Source organism: Protopterus annectens, chromosome 9.part0 (assembly GCF_019279795.1).
Source record: "Protopterus annectens isolate FY-2018-M chromosome 9.part0, PAN1.0, whole genome shotgun sequence".
NCBI classification, from domain to species: domain Eukaryota; kingdom Metazoa; phylum Chordata; order Ceratodontiformes; family Protopteridae; genus Protopterus; species Protopterus annectens.
Genome location: NC_056743.1, coordinates 955,695,530 through 955,722,047, shown reverse-complemented (window position 1 = coordinate 955,722,047; position 26,518 = coordinate 955,695,530). Strand labels below are relative to the sequence as shown.

Genomic DNA, 26,518 nt, shown 5'->3' with positions numbered 1-26,518 from the left:
TGGTATGTTGTTATGCCTTATGGGCTGTGGTTGAGTGGCACACTGATATTGTGGGCTATGTGTCATTTGGGTTGTGTTGGGGGGTGGAGTTTGCTTGCGTTTCTACTTTGGATGTCCCTGATGCTTGGGCAGGTTTTTATTGAGAGTCTCCGTGAATGTAGGTTTGTGTTTTGTGTTTCTATGTGTGTGTTTTGGTGGTGTAGGTTTTGAGGGACTATGTGATGAGTGTGGTGTGGTGCAAGTGTTTACCTTCTCCTCTTGACTGTTTAGTCCAGTCTTGGGTGAAGAGAGCTTTGCTTCTGGTTTGGCTATATAAGTGCATCTCTCACAGGTTGTAGTGCTGGGTGGTAGGAGGAGAGGGTTGTCTGTGTACATGAGGCAATTGCTGCATTGCCCCAAGATGCCCAGATTCATCAGGTAGACAGGAGAAACCACGGGGAGCTGACCCTTAGACATGCCTGGATAGGTGCTTATTTATTAAGTACTAAAAACTGCTTTCCTCTAGACAAGTGAGTGTTGTAGTAATTTGCAGCTTATTTAGTGCTTACAATGAGTTCTGAACAAGTGCTGAGTTCAAAGAAACAGATTTGAGTGCTGAAACTAGAAAACTGGCTAGTTCTAAGAAACAAAATTAAACTAGAAGGCTTCCCTCCAACACAGAAAGGCTTGGGGGCTCAGAAGCCTACAAACAGTCTAGACCACTTACAGGAAAAGCAGGAAACAAGCTTATTTTTTTTTTCTTTCCCAGATGCTCTCTTTGTACACAGTAGGAGTGCCTGAAAACAGAATATGATCTCACTGCACTCAGTTGAGTGAGCAAATGAGATGGGCCCAGGAGTAGTATCCAAACACAAATTTAAAAGAGGGGAGGGCAGTTTCAAAACCACCAAGATTAACACTAAAACAAGAACAGGGAGGGTGGGTAGGGAACTAACTGAAAAAACAGAGTCAAAACTTCCAGTTCAGTTAATATTCAATGCAACACAAATAAATCAATTAAAATGCTGTATTATTTGAAAATTAAAAAATTTAAAAAATCTACAGTACACAAAGTATTAACAGTTTAATAAAGAAAATGGTTAAACTCAACAGCAAAAGAGAAAATATACCCTGACACAAAAATACCAATAACTGTTCCAGAAGATCTCAGAGATAAGTGGAATGACTAAGGAAGCTAGCATAACATGTAATCTGAAGCAATGGCACAAGCTTAAAGTGCTGCAAAATCCTAAATAGTGATGCCTTCTGTACACTACTGCCAGGCATACCTCTCAGGTGTCCAGAGTTTGCAGAATGCCCAGATTTTTACCTCATATTTTTTGGATGGTTTCTCAATAAAATTTGTGGCTTGCTGGCAAACAACAGAAGTTCGAGTTTCGGACTTCATGTCTTTCATAAAATGAACGCTAATGCATAAACTGTTATTTTATCAACTTTCTAAGCTTGTATAAGCAATATTTAAAATCTGTCCTTATTTTTGGACCTTTGGCCCCCATTATATTTGGCTTTGTCCAGAGAGTTCTTGCATCGAGAGGTTGAGAGGTATGCTGTCAGGTTTGCAGCTCTATATTCTCGGATTACAAGCCAGGGAAAAATAACTTTTTACTACCCATACTTTTATTTGAAAGACACATTTTCTTTTACTTAATGTTTATCTAAGATAGAGAGTTACCAAGATATAAACTGTATTACATAAAAATAAAAAATTATATTGTCTTTCATTTTATAATTTAAGTTGATGGTCTGGTTTTGCTTATTTTCTTTCATTGTGAAGAGCCACAAATTCAAACAGATAAGATATTCCTTACCTATATCTGTTCCTTAACATGGGAAAATATGTATAGGGGTAGTTTTCATAAATACCAGAAAACCAAAAGTAAAGTGGATAGTGTGCCCAAGATACACGACCAGTAAACCACAGAATAAGCACACTTGGAGGGACAGCCAAGAGAGTCCAAACAGTTTATTAGACAAATAACTGGACATGTAATCAAAAAACTCATGAAACTTCTCCTCGGTGTCTGTCCAAAATATGCAGATGTCATCCAAAAAACATCTATAAAGGTTCCATCACCCTCTGTAATCCGAATTAAATATATATTTTTGCTCCCAATGTGACAAAATTATATTAGCGTACATGGAAGCACAGTTAGCTCCCATAGCAACAACCCTACGTTATTGAAAAAAATTCACCTTTGGAAAAAAAATAAAGTTATTTTTTTAAGTACTAAAACCATTAAAACCAAACAAATACTGAACTCATTAAAACATAATGTGTCAAAGCCACTCGAAGCTTCCTCAAACCAAAGCAGTCCCTCTTCACGGGGTATAGAAAAAAATGAATCTATAATATCTATAGTAATAAAAATTAATCTTTCTATTCACACTTTTTAATAGATCCCATGAATCTTTTAAAACAACATGAAGTATTTGTTTTCATAATTGCAAGAGCAGGTTTTTCTCAATTTCTAAAACAATTTCTGGAACACTTTTCTCAATGCTGACAGACATAAAATGTTCAGTTTCTGCTGGTGGCTCTAGTGTGTCAAACTGAGATTGCAGTAATGCTGATGGCATAAAATGATCACTTCGTTTCTGCATTCTTTCAGAGATAACTTTCATAGTTCCTTGTAGATGTACAAAAAGGACCTTGTCTGGCTGAAACTCTTTTTTAACCTCCTCACGATCAGACTTGGGAACTGAAGCATCCTGTCCATATACTAAGATGTCTCTATATAATTTTCTCAAAGATGAACATGCAAGGATTACACCATGTCCACAAGAGTCTTCCCTGTTTCAAATAAAATAGTGGTATATTAAAAATAAATTAATATAACCCTTTGTTCTATATATCCTATTAGAAAATCTGCAATGTACTCTTGTACACGAGTCATTTCTGAAACTAAGCTTTGCAATTATTTCATCAAATTGAATGTTTTGATATGTGCTTACTTCAACGTTTTACCACAAAGTACAGACTGGGTTATCAAGTCTCTATGCAAATGGAAATGAGTACAAAACAGTAAGGCTGTGATTTAAATGTAGCAATTATGTAGTAATTGGGGTGAGCCAATTACACTCTCAAATCAGCAAAAAAATACTGAGGAGACCTTTATCTGCTCCATGTACTACCAAGTTACTAAAAGAAGAAAAGACAAAGAAAAGAAACAAAAAGAAAGAAAAAGAAAAAAGCGAGAGTGCAGTTTTACAGGCGTTGAAAGCCAGTAAAGTACTTAGTGAGTGCTAGCAGGCAGCATCATATCTCTCAATGTTTTTGTGTAAGAATTCTGGATAAAGCCAAAAGTAATGTGGGGGGGGGGCAAAGGATCAAAATCAGGGATAGTTTTTAAATATTGCTCAAACTCACTTAAAAAGTTAATAGAATGACAGGCTTTGCATCAGCATGTATTTTCTGCAGAATAACTCTTCTTACATAGCTTTTATGCTAAAGTATAGTTCTAAAGCACAAAAGGCAACCTCCAAAGAATAGTGTTAGAAAGCTTTGTCAGCTTTAAAAGCTGTAAACAAATTGTGCTGCTTCTAAAGTGTATTACAGCTTCTAAAGCTATTGGCTGATCAGAATCACACTTTTCTTCTAGCTGTTTGTCTGTGTCTGTACTGTTTTACCGTTTTAAAACCTGTAAAACACATTTCAGTCTTACCCTTTTCTTTTATTTCCCTAACTCAGAGTGCATTGCAACAGCTAAAGCTCTGTATATTACAAAGAATTATAAATGGGAACTAATTATATGTTCTCAACATGGATGTCAAAACTCATTTTTTGAGCTTCACTCTTGAAGCGAATTTCTTGACATCCATTTGTCAAAGAGCTGACAAGTGGATTACAACCAGAGGTCTGATCATAGTCTTCTATGTAATCAGAGGTAAACCAGAAAGGTGGAGTCAGGTGTGGTATCCCACCTGTGACCCAGAGAGTAACAGGACTAACAAGAAACAGAGTAAAAAGGATTAGTCCAGATAAAATAATTTTTTTATCTGACTACCGATATTCCGAAAAAAAGTAAGGATAAAGACAGACGGCACAGGTCCAAAGCTGCCAACACTTCATTAAGCTAGTCGCCAGTTCACCGGTACTCGGGTGCTTTTGCAGCCCCTGATGCCCACTTCAATGGATTTGCACACCTCTACCAAGACCCATCTATATCTTTGCTGGACACCCATATTTTGCCTTGCCTTCTTGTCTGTCCCAAATTGTCTTCACATGATTGCCTTATGCTTTCTGCACATGTGCCCAAACCACTATAATCTGTTCTCTTTAACCTTGTCTACAAATTCAGCTACTGTACTACTGCTCTGATGTCCTCATTTATTCATCTGTCCCTCAGTGTGCATCTTGCCACCTGCCTCAGGCACATCATCTAAACCACCTCTAGCTTCTTCAAATGCTCTGTCTTTACTGCCCAGGTTTCTGCACCATACAGTAGTACTGTTTGCCCTCCTGTTTTGTACACCTTACTTTACAGCTTCTATATGGGAGACTCTCTCTTTGTGATGTCTCCCTGTGGGAGGAATAAAGACATCTTTTTGAAGTTTCTAGTAGTTTATTCAGTTAAGTATGTGATGGACGAGTGTTCTTATTCTAAACTGATTTGCACTGATCACAGCAAGAACATTCAGCCATCTAAGAAATAGTGGATGGTTCTCAACAGTTTTTAGCTCTTGTTTAAATTTAATACTTTAAAATTTTTGAAAGATAATTAATTTTCCCAAATACAGATGACTCCTGATTCATAGATATTGTAAATGGTGCACAATGATCCTGTCTCCTGTGTAAAATAAAACACTAAAATAGCTGGATGGAATAGTAACTGACTATAAAAGAAGGTCTCAGTGAGCTATGTTTATGATAGATTCCAGTGCAGTCTCATTATTTTCCTCAGTGCAGTACGCTAAACTAGGTCATACTAGACAGGAAAACTTTACAGAAGTTACTTTGAGTAAAAACAGAAAGCTACATTTTTTACCCTCCCCTTCTATCTTCTCTTGAGTACTTCGACAACAGTGTATAAAATACATTGGTTTCAAAATTTGTTCTTTTCTTGAAGCCAAACTCTAACATTTAATTCTTAATTAATCCATTCTTGTGTACATGTCAGACCCTGGAAGCAAAGGTTCCCTTTTCTTATGATCCCAATAGGCACAGAAATAACCTGGTGGGTATTCATCAGGCTTTATTGCAGGGCAGTAGGTTAATGTGTCATTCACACAGAATACAGTGAGTCAACTTACTGGTCAGTCACTACTTCCATACAAAAGGAATAAACGCATTTTCTTGACTGGATTGTTACAAATCATGTACCATGCAAACTACCCCTATGGTACAATGACACTGAAATCCTTTACACACACATTCTGCCATCCAGAGTCACAAATGTTTAATTGTCATCAACTGACAGCTGTGATCAGTTGCTTTCCATTGTAGACAAATCCCAATGCCCAATTGATACCTTTCGAATGGGTACCTTACTTATTTGAAAGTGATGAGGTGAAAGAAATGTTAATCACAGTAATGCATTCAGTTTGTTTACAAAGATACAACACCCCTGGCAGTCCAGATCTACAAATGTTTAACTGTGATCGTATGACACCAGAGCAACTGTTTGTACACTGAGACTACCTCCTTCCCCAGGAATAGCCATTTTCTGACTAAATACTCTGCTGAAGTTTGACTTTGATCATGTGAAAAACATGCTACCTACAGTAAGGAACTGTGCTTAACGTACAAGATAGCCCCTATCAGTCAAGATCGATGGCTGTGCACCTGTGAACAGGTAACATGTCAGCTGCTTTATCCCACAGGCTAACCCTCCAATTACCAATTAGCAGCCAACTACTCTCACACAATCACATACCTGCTCCTATTTCCTCCTCTCTATTCTTTTTCACATCTCCCTTTCTAACTCATTCCTATCTCACCCCTCCTTATCCCATGCTCAATTATTTCAATCGTAACATGCCAATACTTGCTAAACAACTCTCCTTCTATTCTCTTGTCCTACTAAACATGTTCTTTCTCTTGACTTATATAAAATAATTTACTGTTATTCTTCATACTTGTCATCTATCTCTTCTTAACTCAACCTGTGCTTAAAATTGTCATCTTTTATTACCAAATCTACTTTCCTGAAGTTATTTTATCTTTTAATTGTATGATATATTTTCATTTTATAATTTGTTTGTATAAAATATTCTTTATAATGTTTTTTCTTTTGTACTATGGAGCTTTTCTCCCCTGACCTCCACTGAAAATGGGCTTTTGCTCAGTTGGACTTCCCTGGTTACTAAATGTTGATAAATAAATAAAATATTTTGATTCAGTACACTTCATCTGTGTGTAAGTGACCCACAGAAAGAAAGTCTTTCTGTAATACTATATTCAGCTTTTTCATATACACCCACTGGTTTAGACCCATGATTATTTAACTGTGTTTGGACATGTGGCCCTATTTCCAGCATAACCATATTTTTGTCTGGTTACAACTCCAATATTTTACTGCAGTCAACTGAAAGAAATTCTGCCTATAGAAAAATATTTTATTCAAATATATACATTGATACATAGTCACTGGCAATCCAGATCCCCCACCATTTCACTGTGAACAAATTAGAGTTGTGATCAGCTGCTTTCCCACATACATAAAAAAAGTAATTCCTTTTGACTGACAATATTTGAACAAACTGACAGTAATCAAGTGAAAGAAATTCTGCCTTGTTACATAAACACCATGATCATTTAATTATGATTAAGTAGTAGTGACTCATCTGTGTTTGCATAATGATTGACTCCCAAATTACGCCCATTTCACGACTTCAAATGTCTGTCATCAAGTGAAACAAATTCTGCTTATAGTTATGTATTCAACCTGTTTTACATTAATGAAAACCCTATCTTTCATCCATCAATGATCTTGTAAATGTGATCAAGTGACAGACAGTTGTTTTCAAATACAGACTTACTCTCCCCTACCACAAATTAACCTTCTTCTAATTAGGTGCTCTAATGTTTGCAAGCAAGTGAAAAAAAAATCTGTGCTTCATAATTCCTTCAGCTTATTTCACATAAACACATATATTTCTTTGTCTGGGGGGAAATTTAACTCTGTTCAAGTGACAATAGATTACTACTTTCACACATAGACAACTCCCCCCAACAATTACCACCTTCTGACTTGGTTCATATGTAATTACTATGCATGCAGTCCAACAGACCTCTGAAAAGCCCACCCCAATTCCCAGCTTCCAAGAGCACTGTCTGGTTAAGTGACTTGCTCGTAGTCACACAGCAGGCAAAAGGGGCTGAGGGAATCAAACTCTGCACTACAGGAAGCAGCTTGTTAACAGTGCATAGCCTTCATCCTCTTTGCTAACTGCACCTCCAGCATTTCACTCAGATCATGTAAATGAAATTTTTCCCAAAGTAATGCATTCAGCTAAATTCATGTGCGAGCGTGCGAGCGTGCGAGCACGCGCACACACACACACACACACACACACACGCACACACACACACACACACACACACACACACACACACACACACACACACACACACACACACACACACATCCCCATTACCATTTAACTGTGATTGCATTTGTTTATCTTGTCCAAACACGGCTCTACCTTCGCATCAGAAGACTGCTTAAAAATGTGATTTAGGGGAACTGCACTGATGATGATCCATGATCTTTTATTTCTTTTAGGCCTGGATCAGCATTCAGGAATCCTCATTCATTGGTCAGAATGGTGCATGTTGACAAATGTTATGCCTAATGTATGTCACATCTTACTCAGAAGTGAGACTCCAGTACTGATTGTGTGCTTTACAGCTTTGCTTCCTGTTTCATGCTACTTTTTGTTTCATAAATTACAAGGACACTATTTAGTTAATTCTGCTAAACTGTTTATGTTATTAAAATACAGAGCTGATTAACTTTTATGAAAAACAAAACAGCTCTAGCTGGGTGCTGGTTGACAACTGAGTTTTCCTGACAACCTGTAATAAGCACTGCTGTAGAGTGCCAAGATAACTCAGTACCTGACTTAAAATGGTCATGACTCATGCAGCGTGCTACTGAAAAACCCAAATTAAACAGCAGCTTCATACATAATGCAACTGCTTTATCATGCCACATCTCAGTAACGCACCTTAGGATGGAAGAACAAAATAAATCCACTGCAGTAGATAAACATATATCTCTTTGCCTGGGGGAATTTAGTTTTAACCTCCTGACATTACAATGTACCATTTCAGATTGTAAGCCTTAATAAACGTTGTGAGTTTTCAGTGCACATATCAAAACAGTGGAATCCTTAAGTATGGTTATCAGGACAAGGGACAACAATACACTGTCTCAGGGTTCCTAGTTTATAACCTTCTCTAATACCATAATCTATCCTCTAACTTCACAATGTGATGCCTCCATGTAGCAGGCAGTACAATGGCCATACATAATTAATATACAAAAATTTTATTTGTGGCATATGCATTAGTACGAAGATATGGAAAGTTACATGACCAAAATGTTTTTAAGGCTGCACACTTTGCTCTATGCTACATATACAACTGAACCAAATTTTGGCACGTGTTTAAGCTGGCTAAACATAAAAATCACAGTGACAGTGATATAGTTGCATAGCAAAACAAAATGAATGCAGACTTAAAAAATCTTGAAAAAACTCAAAATTGTTTCACTATGTGAACTTCTCAATTACAAAATAAATTAAAAAATAGCACACAAATATAGTATAAAAAATATTTCGGCTTCTCCGGTTAGGGGTCACCACAGCGGATCACTGGTCTGCAGATTGACTGGCAGCGGAGATTTTACAGTGTTGAGTTGCCAGCCTGGCACCCAACCTTCACAGAAGGCACACACACACACACACACACACACACACACACACACACACACACACACACACACACACACACACACAAGCACACAAGCACACACACACACACACACACACACACACACACACACACACACACACACACACACACACACACATGCACCTACTGCATGTCTTTTAAAACTCATTCAACTACGGGGAAGACATGCAGACTCCGCACAGAAGGCACTCCAGCTAAGAATCAAACCAGAGAGACTCGTGCTGTGAGGCGACAGCTTTAACTGCTGCACCACTGCGGCCGACTAGCACACAAATATAGTATAACATACTAAAACTGACACTGTCAGTTCAACAACACTGTAAATAAACAGAGACAGTTTCAAAGCAAGAGTTTAATTACATTAATAACTTTTTATAATTACAACTAATTTTGACTTCCCTTGGACACTTATTTTAGTTGAAGGTGTCTAAAATTAAACATTTCTCATTTTTTTTTTTGCATAAGTAATTGAAATAAAAAAAATAACAATAATAATTTGCAGGTTTAAATCAAAACTTCATACTTACCTGTACTGATGTTTATTTATCACACGTAATTTGGGCATTTTGAAATTCAACCAATAATGTAGTCAAATCATAACTCCTCCCATCCTGTGGTCAACTCTGTTTTAGTTATCTGCTTATTTCACAGATAAGGATATTCTGAGTTACCCGTAAATTCTAGATCACTAGTTTATTATAAAATATAGGGACAACTTCATTAATATTCACCACCTCACAATGAGTGAACTTGTATGACTTTCATGGATGAACAATTCAGCAAACTCTGCAGCATGACATGGCAAGCTGAAATAACATGGTTGGCTGTGTTATACGACAATAACTGCACAATGCAGCACTGATTACATTAATGAGGTAAAAAATATACCAGAGCAATTCAGAAATGTTTAAATGTCACACCTCAAGATGCACACACTCAAGGCTCTCCTCAGTATGGAGAAAATCGATGTCTGTGCAGTAACAGAAACCTGGTTCAAGGCTCCTGAGAGCACCCCAGCACTACCAGGTTATAACTCATACCATGCATTTCGGCCCCAAAACTCGGTCCGAAGCACAAAAGGAGGGGGAGTATCTATATTCATCAAAGATACCTAAACCTCCAGGTTAGTGGCACTGCACGAAGCATCGGAAACCATCCATGTGCAACTAACAGCGGGCAAAACTGCCTTTCAGTTTGTAGCCTGCTACAGAACACCCTCCCTATTAGAGGAACTCCACTTGGCATTCCTGAGAACACTGGAGAATATGAAGGTCTCTCCAAACACTACTGACTGGGAAAACTACTCAAGCCCAAACACCCTCGCCCAACGGTTCCTTGAATTTATAAACTCTAACGCAATGGAACAACTGGTCACCACTCCCACAAGAGGGAACAACATATTGGACCTGGTTATCACCAACATGGGGACTCTATGTTCCACACCAGAGGTAAACCCCTCATTGGTAAGATCAGACCATAAACAAATTTCCCTGGACATCCATATCCCGTCCCCACCCCCAGCCAAGGAAATCACTGTAAAGAATTTCTCAAAAGCCAACTTTGCACTTCTCAAGACTGAGGTGGAATCCTTCAAAGCCCCTGGGCCAGAGGATAATACAGCCCAATCCGCAGAATCCTTTACAAATGCATTCTATGAGCACCTGCAGGAATGCATGGATCATGCTATCCCAAATAAAACCAAGACTCACTCCTCCAAAAACAGGAGACCGGTCTGGTGGACCCCGGCCATAAATAAGCTATACAACAGAAGGAGGAAGCTACTACATGACAGAGCAAAATCCCAAAATGGGAAGGCATCTCTGATCAGTATTAGGAAGAAACTTCAATCCCTCATAAAATCATCAAAGGCCAGTTTCGAAAGAAAAATTGCCCTAGACACTAAAGATAATAACAATGCCTTCTTTAGTTATGTCAGGAACATGGGCGGAAACTCCCAGATATGCTCTGAATTGTTGCATAACGATACAAAATATACTGAACCTACAGACATAGCCAACATCCTGGCAGACAGATTCAGCGCAAACCCCCCCCTTCCCCCCCAAAGGAGCAAATGCCTATCCCAACTGAATGTAACCTCCCTGACATCACAGATGCACAGGTGAAAGCTGCCCTCTCCAAAGCAAAAAACACAGCATCTATGGGACCGGACGGTGTCCCAGGCTGTGTCTTACATGAGCTCCAAGAAGAACTGAACCCTCACATTAAGTCACTGTTCAAACTTAGCATTACTACAGGATATGTATCCAAAGAATGGCGTACAGCTACAGTGGTCCCACTCCACAAAGGTGGTGCCACAACGGACCCCGGAAACTATTGCCCCATAAGCCTGACTAGTCTGGTCTGTAAAGCTATGGAGCGTATTATCATGGAACTCATAAACAAAGACATTTGCAGCCTCCAGACACTGGACCCTACCCAATTCGGCTTTGTTAAGGGCAGATCTTGCCTCTTAAACCTAGTTGATTTCTTTGAAACAGTTACCAAAGCCATAGATGAGGGCAAGGTAGTCCACACAGCCTACCTGGACCTTGCAAAAGCCTTCGACACAATACCACACTCAAGCATCATAAATAAGCTTACCAGCTTAAATATCAACCCCTATATCACAAGATGGGTTGCAAACTGGCTCAGAGATAGAACCCACATGGTCAGAATCACAGGTGCCATGTCCGAATCCAAACCAGTTACAAGTGGCGTCCCACAGGGCTCAGTTCTGGGACCTCTCTTGTTCGGTATATACTTCTCTGAGGTTCAGGCTAACATGGGGGGATTGTGGCTGACATAGTTCACAGTTGACTGCAAACTGGGGGCCATAATCGAATCTCCAGCTGACACAAGCATCCTCCAAAAGGGTCTCACAGAGATGGATGCTTGGTGCCAGAGCCACGGCCTCAAGCTAAATACTAAAAAGTGCATAGTCATTCCCTTTGGGAAAAACAAGGTGCCCACAAATTACCACATAGGTGGTAATCCATTAAGTACGGAAGAAGTAATTAGAGATTTGGGTACCAACGTAGATAGTAATCTCTCCTTTGATAATCACGTTGCCAAAATTGTTAGAAAGACCTTCTATATAGCCCACCTTATCACAAAAGGGTTCGCATCTAGATCAAGACAGGTCATTGTGCCCCTCTACTCATCACTCATCAGGCCCATAATTGAATACAATTCCCCTTTTGGGATGTACCTTACCCGACACCTGCAGCAACTGGAGAGACCCCAAAAGTACCTCACCAAGAGGATCATGGGCTACAAACAGATGTCTTATGCAGCTCGACTAAAGAAACTCCAGCTCTACTCAGTTGCTTACCGCCTACTCAGAGGCAATCTATGCCTGACATACAAAGCCATGTCAAACCCAGAATTAATGGACATGCTCCACCTCAAAAAATCCAAGTCCCTTAGAGCTACACGCTCCAGGGACCTAAACCTCAGCACAAAAATAAATAGGACATGCTGGAGGGACAGATTCATTTCCCAGAGGCTCCCCTCATTCTGGAATAGAATCCCAATTCATGTAAGACATAGCCCCTCGCTGACCCTCTTCAAGCGAAATCTGGACGCGTGGATGGGAAATCACAAATTCACCCCTGGGATCTCTTCTGTGTCCCTGCTAGACAGAGGCACAGTAAACTAATCTTAAAAGGGTACCTTCTGTGACCTACTTTACAGAGGCACAGTAGGCTAATCTAATAGGGAGGCGGAAGCCAAATACACTCTGCCTAGGCTTATAAATGCCCTAGGGCAGATAGCCTAGTATCTACCTATGAACCCATGAACAAGATTTGCTGTGTCCATTTTAGCTTTGTACATAACCACATGCTTGTATTCAGGCAGTATAAGGTAGTAAACAATGTTAGGAATTGCTGCAGCTATTACAAAGAAGCTGCTATAGAGGCACTGCAGCTGAAAGTGCACAATGTTTTCATCTGAAGCAAATACCATTTTGTGCTCTCCATGACCCAACATGGGACTGTTACCATGTGGACAAGGACACCATGCAACAAATAATAGACATGTGTCAGTGTCACATACAGTCCAGTGGGTGTCATGAAGTTCTTATCCCAATGGATACAAAAGTATGTGTGGTTTTACAAACATTAGCTACAGGGACATTTCAGGAACCCACTGGGGACACAGGGGGAGTACCTCAGGAATCTGGATTGACAATACTACATCAGTTTATTGATGCCATGCTTCAGCATGCAGGGGGACATATGTGTTTTCCAAGTTCCCAGTGGAAAGAACAAACACCATGCAGGATGTCTATGGTACAGCCCACTTCCCTGAGGTACAGGGGGCCACAGACCATTCCCACATTCAAATAAAGGCCCCAAATGATGAACAAGAGAATGAGGTACATGTACTATAAAGGGTATGACTCCAACAACTATCAAGTGGTGTGTAATGCACAGGATATCATCTACAATGTGTATGCAACCCCCCCAGCAGTTTCCACAACTCCTACACACGGCACACATGTGACCTCTATTAACGGTTTGTAAGGAGTGACTTCCTATAGCAGCATCTTGTGGGTATTGCTGGATATTGGGTAATTATATCCAAGGTTAAGTATAATCAGATGGTTAATAAGCTACTGTCTATTCAGGATGATTATGTTAAATTGACCCAGAATCCAATTGCTGAATTTAATGGTGAACTACTGGAACTATTGGAAAGGGGTGAGAGATTGTTTTTTTGTCGATGGAAGATGTTAAAAAATGTTATATTTCTAAACGTTGTGATCCTATTTTTTATGCTATCCCTAAGCTGCATAAGGACCTTTTGGATCCTCCAGGGAGACCAGTTGATTCTGGGGCTGAGTCTTTTTTGGAGAATGTTGGGATATTTATGGATTCTTTGTTCAAGGAGTTTTTAGTTAAACTTCTGGCTTACATTACAAACACTCAATGTTTATGTGAGGTAGTAAGGACGATTAAATGGCAAGAGGATTACTATTGGGTTTCAGTAAATGTGAATTAATTATATTCAAGTATACAGCTTAGATGGGGCCTGGAGGCTAATTGGGACATAATGGGAGGAGGTCCGCATACTGCCTTCATTGTTAGGCTGCTTGAGTTTTGTTTGAATTATTTCAGGTTTAGCAATGAAAATTTCCTTAGGTAGGTACTAGGCTATCGGCCCAAGGGCCTACATAAGCCTAGCCAACAAGATTCCCTGGCTTACACCACCCAAGAAAGTTATTTTCCTGTGCCACTGCCGAGCAGAGACACAGAAATGATCCCCGGGGTGTATTTCCTATTTCCCATCCACTTCTTGAAGTGTGCTAATGAAGAACTTTGCTTGACATAGATGGGTAGCCTGTTCCAGAGTATGGGAAGTCTCTGGGACAGGAATCTATCCCTCCAGCATGTCCTGTTTATTGTGGTGACAAGGTTTAGGTCCCTAGAGCATATAGCTCGGAGGGATTGGGATTTCTTTAGGTGTAGCATGTCCAGCAGCTCTGGGTTTGACATAGCTTTATATGTTAGGCAGAGATCACCTCAGAGAAGGCGATATGCTATGGAGTAAAGCTGGAGTTTTTTGAGGCGGTCAGTGTAGGGCATTTGTTTGTGGCCAGTAATCCTCTTTGTGAGGTACTTCTGTGGCCTTTCCAGCTGCTGCAGATGTCTTGTGAGGTACATTCCAAAAGGGGCGTTATACTCTATAATGGGTCTAATGAGTGTCGAGCAGAGGGGAACAATGACCTCTTTTTTCCTGGATGAGAACCGTTTTATGATGAGGTGTGCCATGTAGAAGGACTTCCTGACTACTGTGGCGATGTGACTATCAAAGGAGAGACTACTGTCCACGTGGGTCCCAAGGTCTCTTATCACGCATTCGGTGTTAAGTAGATTGCTGCCTATGTGGTAGTTCATGGGTACAGAGTTTTTACCAAAAGGGATGACACTGCACTTTTTGGCATTGAGCTTGAGGCCATGGCTCTGACACCAGGCATCTGTCTCAGTGAGGCCCTTCTGTAGGATGTCCACATCATTTGGGGACTTGTCTATGGCTCCTAGTTTGCAGTCATCTACGAACTTCGTTAGTCAGAGGCCTTCTGTGTTAGCCTGTACTTCAGAGAAGTAGATACCAAACAGGAGAGGTCCCAGGACGGAACCCTGTGGTACTCCACTTGTCACTGCTTTGAGGTCAGATTTGGAGTCTGCAACTTTTACAGTGTGGGTTCTGTCAGTGAGCCATTTGGCAACCCATCTTGTGACGTAGGGATTTATAGGGAGTAGAGTGACATAGGGAGTTTAGCTGTAATTCCAGAATGGGGGATGGTGTCGAAAGCCTTGGTGAGGTCAAGATAGGCTGTGTGAACCACCTTACCCTCATCTACGGCTTTGCTGACTGCCTCAAAGAAGTTGATCAGGTTCAGGAGGCATGATCTGCCTTTCACAAACCCGAACTGGGTGGGATCCAGAGTTTGGAGGTTATCAATGTCTTTGTTTATGAGTTCCATGATGATATGTTCCATGGCCTTGCAGACCAGGCTCGTCAGGCTAATAGTCGATAGTTCCCGGGATCAGTGGTGGCTCCCCCTTTGTGGAGTGGGATAACTGTTGCTGTGCGCCATTCAGTGGGCACAAAGCCTGATGCGAGGCTATTATTGAACGTGGTGCTTAAGTGGGAAGCCAGTTTGTTCTGAAGTTCGTGTAAAACGCAGCCTGGGATGTTGTCTGGTCCCATGGATGCTGTGTTTTTGGCTTTAGAGAGTGCAGCTTTTACCTGCGTAGTTGTGATTACAGCGACTCTGCATTCTTCCATTACAGATATGGGCCATTTAGGGGGTGAGAGGGGGGTAAAGGTAGCACTGAACCTATCTGCCAGGATGTTGGCAATATCAGTTGGTTCTGTAATTTTTGTGCTTTTGTGCTGTAACTCAGAGCAGATCTGGGTGTTGCCATTGAGATTCTTGCCATAGCTATAGAATGCTTTGTGGTTGTCCTTGGAATTAGTGGCGATTTTGTTTTCGTAGCTAGCTTTGCAGGATCTTATAAGGGATCTCAGCTTCTTACTGAGGCTGACCAGGGAGCTCCTCCCCTCATGGGATTTTACTTTCTTTTGCAACAGTTTCTTCCTTCTGTTGTACAGTTTGTTTATGGCAGGGGACCACCAGATTGGCTTCCTTTTTTTTGGAGGATAGCGTCTTGGTTTTGTTTGGGATAGCATGATCCATGCACTCATGTAAGTGCTTATACAGTGCATTTGTGCAGGATTCAGCAGTTCAGAAGAAAGGGAATGCAATGGATGCCCTTTATGTTTTTTTTAGAAGAGTTTTAGTTACGATACTGTGTTTTATAGAAATCATGTGATGATGTATAAACGCTACACTGATGATTTGCTTTTTATTTGTAAGGGGCACCCATCAGATTTTGGTCGATTTATGTCTGAGTTAAATAGGCATGACCATGGTTTAAAGTTTTCTATGGTGGAGGGTAGGTCTTCATTCAGTTTTTGGATGTGGAATTTTATATAGATAGTCTATTTAATATCCAGTATAGACCATTTAGGAAACCTACTGCTGTCAACAATTTTTTGCATGCCGATAGTAAGCATCCTCCCATCTAATGGAATCACTTCCTTACAGTGAATTTAAATGTACTTGCTCATAACACTTCAGAGGAAAAGGATAAGATTGAATTTCTGTTAGAAGTGAAAAGGAGGTTGTCAGAGAGGAGTTATAAGGAAGAAGTTTTAAACAATGCCTTAAAACATGTTTTTGAGAATAGAAGGGGTTTATCTGAGAGAAGTATTTTGAGTGGCAGGGATAGAGTAAGACATGACGGAAATTATATGGTTCCTGCTTACTCCGGAAAGGATTTGTACTTTGTGTCCAAATATTCTATGTTTTCTGAAGTAGTGAAAATTTAATTTTAGAATTTTGGCATACTGTTTGTATGGATGAGGTAGTGGGGCATTTATTCACTAGATCAGTGAGATTTTCATATAGTAGGTATCTGAATTTGAAAGAACTTTTAAACATGGCATTGTTTAATGTGCAGCAAAAGGTACTAGGTTCATTTGCTTGCGGGCACTGTAAAGTGTGTAGTAGGGTGAGAAACATCTCTGGCACTAGCATTAATGGGCAGAAATTCCCTTCTAAAGGACGATTTACTTGTTAGTCATGTGGGGTGATTTATATAGTGGAATGTGGGTGCAAGAATACCAAAGGGTACATAGGACAAACTAGGAAGGTTGTAAAGGTTAGAATGAAGGAACATTTGGGAGATATCCGTAACATGGACATGAGGAGTCCTGTAGGTGAGCATGTCAATGATATACATGGTGGAAATGATGGCTCGTTCTTCTTTAGCATATTAGCACAACCTTTTTTATATAGGGGAGGGAACATCAGTATGACATTAAATGAATTAGAGAGTAAAATGATTTGGAATTTTAGAACACTTCATACAAAGGGTCTAAATCTGGAGGTCAACATACGAGCAGGCTTGTAATGAAAGCACAGCTCTAGCAGAAGACTTGTGCTGCAGCTTAATGTCTCTCTGTTGACATCTGTCTCCTCATTCATGTGGAATACTACCAGAGAAATGTCCTGACTTGTGATCCACTCCTACACCTAAAATGATTATCAGCATATAGGTTAAAAGATCATGTACCTCTATGTTAAGATATGACACTACTAATTGGCTATATTTATTTACAATTTAAGGGCTTAACACTAAGAATGTACATACAACTCTATCTTAGTGAATGATGTTCAAACTAGTTGAGAAAAATGAACGTTGGTGTAAATTGTTCTGGCAGGTTTGCAGCAGGCTTTCTCAAACAGATAAAATTATAAGGACCCCTGAAAGGAGGATTTTGTCTCACATGCCTCAGTCCAGGACAATATCCCATTCTAGAGAATGTGAGGAAGATAAGAAATAGACACTCTATCCAATCTTTCCAAACATGCCTTCGGAATGACTAGCAATCCTGCCTCAGATGACCAACGCTGCCTAGTGGAGAGTGAAGACATGGGGATACAACAGCCCTTTCAGACAGACACAGAAAGACAAAATCATGCAGGGCATGGAAAGTGAGACTCATAATTTTAAAGACACACTGCACAGCAACAGGCTGCCAGTGTAAGTTCCTCAGGGCCAAAATGCTGTGATCACTTAGCACACCTAAGGTGAGTTCTGAACCTTCTGCAAATGTGACAAATCACTATCAAAAGGTAAAAGGTCCAGGGAGTTAGAGTAGTTTAAAATGGACAGTAGTACTGTTTCCACTACTGCATGAAGGTCCATTCTAAATAGGCAATGCTTAATCTGGGCAATATTTCTAAGATGGAAATAAGATGTTTTGATGACAGCTGACACTTGATCCTGAAGGGTTAACATGTCACCAAGAATAATGCACAGATTGCAGATTCAAGAAACAAATTCCAGCTGATTCATAGACTGAAAAATAAACACTGTCAACAGTCAAATGTTTGATGGACAAATGGTGACCTGTACCAGTAAATTCAGTTTCAGTTCATTATTACATGTCCAATCAATAGTGGATTCCAAACTGTCTTCTAAATTGGAAAAATCTGCCACTGAATATGAAGAAAAATAAAGGTATAAATGCATATCATCACCACATGACTGATAAGAAACAGCCTTCCTCATGATGACTGTATGACCTCAACAGTTCAGGTTCAAACTTCAGAGCTTTCCAGAGCCTGAAGAGTAAAAAACACTGAAACACTACCCCCAGCTCTAGATGACTGAAGCTGTCTATATCCTGAGATCATGTCAGTACTGAAGCATGCTCCCATCCTACAAGGCAAAAATCTGTTGAGATGGTGTGCTAGGTTTAAGGATTAACTGCACAATGTTAGTGATCGACACTCAATATATGAGCTCTTACGCAATTCCAATGTTCTGTAGTTAAAGAATGTAACTATGGTCTCTCGGGGATCTCTCCTTTCCCCCAAGAAACAGCAATCTTGCAGTTAGTATAGATAAGTAGCTGAGGTGTGGGGGTGCAGCCTCCTTCCACTTAGGGGAATCTGGTAGACAAAAATGCATTTTCAACAATTTTCTTAGTTACAGATGTTGGGTTTCATTTGAAATGGCACTTTTTTGTGACTCCATTGAATGGCAAACACATAAGAGCTACATTTCAGTCAAAGAGCTATTCAGAGGGGCTAGATTGTTTCTGATGGAGAAAAGGGAAATCAAATGCCAGTGTTGACTGAACACGTCTACCCGTTCAGGGAACTGTGACATGAATGTAAAATAAAGCAGATCTAACTCAGAACAATAAATGCAGTCACTGATCATGGACCACCCACTAGTGCACCATTATATGAAAACATAATGTATGAGTCATGACACACACCAGCTCTGCTACCCAGGGTGCTAGGCCCACGATTTCCAGAACCTCATGGACGAAGGAAAGACCAAATCTAAAAGGTGGCCAACTTGATTATGATAAAGAAAAACAAAAAAAATAGTCGAGGCCAATGAAGCAGTTGATAGGACCACCATAAGCCAGTTATGCAGGCATTTGAATACTAGGAGGCCCTTATACTCCAACATCCTCATCAACATTGACGATAATCTGGTGAAGACTGAGGGGCAAGAGGAAAATCCAAAGGGATGCTCTCTATTCTGGAAATGTAAGTGCCCCGTATTAAAGTTCAGAAACTCCTGTGGGACTGTATAGTACTGATAAGCTAACAGGCAATAAGCATACCCATAGAGACCATAGAGCAATTTTGAGACACAAAAAGCATCATGAACAACTGAGAAACAGGAAGCTCTTAGCTGTGGATATGGATAGTAAGATACAAAAAGTAAAAATATTTTATCCCTTTAGTTTTATAAACAGATCAGTACAACCAGGGGAGAAGTTGTGGATGATAATTAATAAAGAGTTGAAATAATTTATTTAGGAGTGGAAGAGGGCATGAAATACATGGGATAAGCTGATCCCCACATAGAAGTAGGTGGTTTAGGAGGACCTACTGTGAAAGGATGGTTTAGAGCTATATAGTTAAGGTTCATACATAACACAAGCAAAAGGTTATAAATCAAAGTGGAAAATGATGATGATGAAATAAGGGATGTTATGAAATAAAGACGAAGTAGAATTTTGGATGGAAATGCTTAAAGAGAACAACAATCATAAAGAATCTTATTCATACAGTAGCAGCAAGTATTCTAAGAACTAACTCAACAAGCAGGGGTATAGAAAATATGCAAGAAGGGGCTAGAATTTACCAAATAAAACTGTCTAAGGAACCAAGGTATTGGGAGCAAATAACTAAAGAAGGAAAGGTAACAAAGAGGAATGAGATCAAGCAGAAGTTGGTACTGCAGTTTAGAGACTACCTTCCTTACCAGGGATTAATATCAGAGTACAGGCAAACAGAAAAGGACAGAGGAATGTTAAGTGAAAGATTGGTTGTGTTTAAGTTTTTAGTTGAGTCTAAAACAGAAGCAGCTATTTGAAAAGGGATAATTAGTACTTGGGCATATAAAATACTGCACGCTATTAGAATCAAATGGAGGGGGCTAGAAAAAAATTTGGAAGAGAGACCGAAAAGGTAATTTACAAAAGAACAATGGTAGTACAGCTGTATGGCTCTCAAGTATTCACCAAAATCCAGAATGTTTACATTTTTGTATGGAACTGTTTGCACAGGTATTTTTGTATCCCAAGAAGACTTCATAGAATTTTCCTCAGATAGACAGCAAATGCCAGATGTGTGATGAGAATGAGCTGTAACACGGAATATTTTTTTGTGAGTGTAATGAGTTGTCAGTTTTTAAAAATTCCCTACAGAGTACTTTGTCAGAAATTTTGGAGAAGCAAAAGATTATAATTAAGGAAATGATTATTTGAGTTAGGACATAGGGTCTGAATTATCTACACACAATAAGGCCATATTACATTTAATGCTACTGGCTGCCAAAAAAGAAATTACCAGAAAATGGAAATCAAAATATAAACCAATTATAACTAGAAAACTGAATGCTGTAAAGGAGATAAAACATCTGGTGGTGGGATCTTAAGAAAAGAAAAGGAGTAAATTACATAAAAATAAATGGAATTTGTGAGAGCAACATATACAGAATAATGTTTACGAGGAGGAGTGAGGTTTAAGGGAAGGCAGGAAGTGAACAATTTAAGTAATGTCTGGATGAATGATAATTGTTAAAAAGAAAATATATGTGTATACATGAAAATAATGCCAATATCATATGATTTATTTTGTTTTCTGTAAGTGCACATGTACCCATGTCAATGTATAAACTGTGATATAATAAAGATATTAAAAAAAGAAAAGCATCAGGGACAGCAGGGGAATACTGCTGAACCTCATATAAAGGCTGTGCTTGTTACATACAATGAAGTCCAGAATGAGCTCTGTAGTGCTCCCTGTGTGGTCTTTGTCTGAAAAGATTTGAAGCCTGCACAAACTAAAGTACTGCTGGTGATTCTATACTGGGTAAGAAACCTATATTTTTTGTCTGTGATCTTTTAGGGCTGCTTTCTGATATCTGCTTCATTTTGTTTTCAGTTTTAAGAAATCTGTTTGGCCTGGTGTTTTTGATCTATGTGAGAGGTGGACATAAATTAGCTAGGCTGCTCATTTCACGTTTCTTTTTTTTTTCATTGGTTAAATTTTCTCTTGAGTGATACTTAAATACTCAATGAAATTCTGGGCCTCTGTCTTTCTCTGAAAATACCTGAAGCCTGCATAAACTAAAGCACTGCTGGTGATTCCCTGCTGGGTGAAAAAAAAAGTATTTTTGTCTGTGACCTTTTAGAGATGCTTTCTAATACACGCTCCATTTTGTTTCCTGTTTTAAGAAATCTGCTTGGCCTGGTGTTTTTGTTCCACATGAAAGGTGGACACAAATTATCTAGACTGCTCATTTCACATGTTTTTTCATTGGTTAAATTGTCTCTTGAGTGATACTTAAATATTCAGTGAATTTCTGGGCCTTAAATATTCAGTGAATTTCCGGGCCTCTGTCTTTGAAAAGATTTGAAGCCTGGATAAACTAAAGCACTGCTGGTGATTCCCTATGTTTCACACCACTGTCCTGTTTGTTGATTTGCTTTTTTAAAACCTGGTGACTTTAAGCTGCACATCTCTACTGTAAATTGAGCTTAATAAGCTCCTCCCTTTCTACACTGCTGTCGATATCCTGAATTATTTACTTGCCTTTCCTTGTGCTTATATTGTGAAAGTACATTTTGCCTCCCGCTGTCTGTTCTACTTGATCTAGCTAGCTGATGGATAAAGCAGTGTATTTTTACACTCTAGCAAACAATTGTTTTTGCACAAAAGAGGTCAATGGATTTTCCATCTAGTGCACTGGGAGGTAGCCTGGCCTGTTTACGTTGAGGAAACATTTGAGATTTCTGAATGTAGATTTATTGGCTGGAGGGATTATCTTGTTTTTTAGTGCCTTTATAAATTCTGTACAATTGAGTGGCTCTTGGTTCATTTATTCAAAGCAAAGTACTTTTATTGACTAACCACACTTTTATGAGCTGCTTAAAGTACACTGCTCTATCTATATCTTTAAGTTTATTTGTGGTAGCATTTCACTCCAAACACTCCTTTACTGTGCTTTTGCTTTGGGAGGACAGGGATTGTTCGTCTGGTGGCAGTAAGTGTTTGCCTGGTCTATCTGAGCTGGGAAACACACAAAAGGGCTCTAAGTATTTGTTTTTCAATTTTCTGCACTTGATTTGCATTGCTCTGATACCTTGATAGCATAGACTAGATTCAGACCTGCTGAATCTAGGCTGTTATCGATACACTTGAGCACTAAACCAGCCATCTTACATTAAGAAGGGCTCCCCTGCACCCTTGTGGCAGAAGAGTGTGGATCCAGCCTTGTATGAGTTGGGGATTGCTGGAGGAAGAAGGTTCATTGTGTGCTTTTCTATTGGTAGATTAGCTTAAAAGTGTTTTAATTTCACCTTTATTTAAGCCTCATGTTTGTGCATTGCAGCACACTGCACAACAGGGGTTATAGGTGCCCTGTATAGACGCAAACACTTGAAACTCAATTTTTCCCTACACATCTGTCAGTGGAACCCTCCTAAGCTTCCCTATTGCACTACAAGTGCACTGAGTTGCCACACTTATCATCCATCGCCTTCAATAGAACAAGCACCTTTGTTAGTCCTAGCACAAAACCTGGTCAAATTAGCCCAATCCCTTCCCTAACAGTACATACGGTAAAATCATGCTATAATGGATGGGCAATTTCCCATAATTTCACCAGCTAGTCTGATTGACATGGGCATCCTGAGGCAATGTAATAATTGCCTCATGTATACTGACAACAACTTACTCCTAAAACAATTACCCTATGTCAGAGATGTAATTACACTATGAAACTGGAATCAATTCTCTCACATAACAACAAACTGAACATCAAACAGGTTGTCAGCATACACACTTCACCTCCCACACAACATGAGATTACAAAACATAAACCCAGATATGTGGAGGTACTCACTAGAAGCCTACCAAAAGATCAGAGACCTCCCAAATGTAAACCACTTGCACACACTGCTATGGAAATAGAAACCACTACACATAATAACACATACACCAGTGTAAAAGAAAAAAGTGCTTGAAGCTAGGAAGAAGATGAAAACTTGTTTCCAATAGTTTAAAAACACAGCTTTATTCGCACACTCCAAACTGCATAAACGCTATTCACCAACCACTCGCGTTTTATTCATACTACTTGGACTTCATCAGATACAATGAATTAAAACCAATTACACCTTATATAACTTAATAAATTCAAATAAACCAATAAAACTCCTTCAAACCATCAGATGGTTATACTTAATGAAATGACATCATGGGCTCATAAATATTAATAAATATTAAAAACAGTACTACGTAACTTTTGTTTCAATAATTAAAAAACATTTTAGCACTCTAAAAACTTTAGTTCAATAAATAAATAAATAGATAAATACATAATTCCTAAGTTTTATATACAAATAAAGTGCATGAAGTGATACATACACCAGTGTCTCAGCAAATAAGCTTCTAAGGCAAAACACCTCAAAACCTAATGTCTTGGTCATAGGTGACTCCACAGTTAGACACACAGATGTCCCCCTAACCAGGCTGGACAAGGAGAAGGTCATGGTCAGCTGCCTCTCAGGTGCCAGGATTGGTCAAATCACACATGCACTCAAGTCACTCAAGTACCATTATGACTCTGTCATAGTCCATGTTGGAGTGAATGACTTGAGATGTACCTCTTTGGACTACATGAAGAGAGACATGACTGAACTCTCAGCTTATGTGTCCCTGGCAGGTATGACTCTAGGTCTAAGCAGCATTCTACCTTCACCAAGGATGATGCCACAATATAAACAAAAAATGATTGACTTCAACAACTGGCTTAGCCTCTGGTGTCAGTCCAAGGGGATCCAGTATCTCTCCACCTGGGAAGACATGGTCCACAGGCCACACCGCTTTGCCAGAGATTGTCTGCACCTGTCTCCCCTAGGCTTTTGAATACTGGCAAAGGCACTTGCCTCTCCCACAGTGCCTTTTTTAGGCAATGTCAAAACAACAAAACTTCCGACATAACAAAATCCACTTGAGACAAACTTAAGATTCTGCTGCTTAATGCTAGGAGTGTAAACATGAAACTGCACTCCCTGGAAGTACTCCTAACCTTGGAAGATGCTGATGTCTCTACAGTAACTGAGACATGGTTTAAGGCCGCGGAAAGCACCCCGGCCGTGCAAGGCTACAATGCCTTCCACATGTTCAGACCTCATAATGAGCATGAAAGAACTAAAGGTGGAGGTCTATCCATCTTTGTTAAAGCCAAGTACACCTCGAGACTGGTCAAACAGTATGACTTTCATGAACTACTCCATGTCCAATTTACTATAGGTAAAATACACTACCAGATCATTGCTACCTACAGGTCCCCCACCATGAACCAAGAAAAGCACACCACCTACCTGGACTTACTGGGGTCACTTGCCATACAGCCTAACACCTTAGTCATGGGATATTTCAACTGTCCTTCCATCGACTGGGTGACAAACATGAGCATGAACATTTTCCAAAATAATGTGGAAACCAGGTAAAGGTCCTCTATAAGTACAATAAAAATAACTTGCAAACAAAACTAAAGAGGACCACCCATGGCTAGGTGCAGTGCAACTTTAATAAAATAACAAAGAGTAAGTGCTTTCACGACCTCACGGCCACTTCTTCAGACTCAAATACAATAAAATCAGTGCCTAAAACATTTAAAAGTCCATTGAGGCAATCAAAAAAGATTAATTAACTCAATGATCAAACTTAAGACATACATACACAAAAAACATATGCATGTAAGTATTATATACACATACATAGGTAGTTTCTACTACTGAGCCTCATTCTATTAACACACTACTGTAGCACATCTAATCAGTGGGGGAGTATGGGTGCATGTAATACAGGTTTAATAGAGACAACATTATTAATACCTGGTGTCTTATCTGGATTAAAATATACTATCCATCTACGTTCAGCTACCTTGGTCTTATTTTTAATATCCCCTTTCCTGTAACTCTAACAATTTCAAGAACTAAAAAGCTAAATTCATGCTATGTTTCACACTCCTTAATATGTTTTGCTAGTCCATTACTCTGTTTATTATTCCCGATGTCCCTCAGATGTTCCATGATACGCTCCTTTAAGGACCAATACGTCTTACCTATATAAAAAACTTTGCACTCCACACAAAAACTGTAGTAAACAGCATTCCTTGTGGAACAATCCGCATAAAAATCAAGCTCTAAAACCATCCCTTTATGTGTATGCAAAAATGATGGGCCTGTATATATGTAACTGCAAACACTATAGTTTCTACATGGGTAAGTTCCTTGTCTCTGTGAGATAACCAATCGTTTACTTACTTCTACCCTATAACAATGCTGTCTCTTTAGGGACATATTATTCTTGAAGGAGAACAGTGGAGTATCACTAACTATTCCACCTAATTCTTCTGAGGCCTTTAAAATATTCCAATTTCTCTTAATAATGTTGCAATAAGTATTCACGTTACTGGAGAAAGTCATGGGGACTCTAGTATGTCTTTCATTGCTCATGGTTAGGCATGCCCTCTCATCACCTTGTCTTTCTGAGAAATAAGGTCTTCCTTTTGTCTCTCTTTCATTCAAAAGTTGAGAGATACAGCAATTTATCTCTTCTTTTGAGTAGCCTCTACTTAAGAAATCACTTCTAAGATCATTAAGTGCTATCATCAAGGATTGCTCTTCATTATGTAATCTCATAACTCGTAATATCTGTCCTTTCAGTACATTTCTGGGTACATGCCTAGGATGCATACTACTTTTATAAAGCAATGAATTTTTCCTAGTTGGTTTCCTAAAAAGACTTGTTTGTAAATCCCCATCTTTATTTTCTTCACCGTTACATCCAGAAAGTAAATTTGCTCTCTGTAAAACGTGAATGTAAACCTAAGGAAAGATGTAGTGTTACTAAGGTAGTCTACAAATTCTAATAACAGTTCCTCTGAACCACTCCATAGAAAAAATATGTCATCCACA

At 39.3% G+C, this 26,518-nt stretch overlaps 1 protein-coding gene across 3 annotated transcripts in view; it reads right to left on the bottom strand.

Annotated features, from left to right (window-relative positions):
* Window positions 1-1,050: 1,050 nt before the first annotated feature.
* IDNK (IDNK gluconokinase) overlaps window positions 1,051-26,518 on the bottom strand; it is a 369,639-nt gene continuing 344,171 nt past the window's right edge. For all 3 annotated transcript variants that reach the window (XM_044083691.1, XM_044083690.1, XM_044083692.1), the window contains one exon: window positions 1,051-2,791. In XM_044083691.1, the coding sequence (XP_043939626.1) occupies window positions 2,437-2,791 (355 nt within the window). In that variant the 3' untranslated portion in view covers window positions 1,051-2,436. The remainder of the gene's footprint in view (window positions 2,792-26,518) is intronic.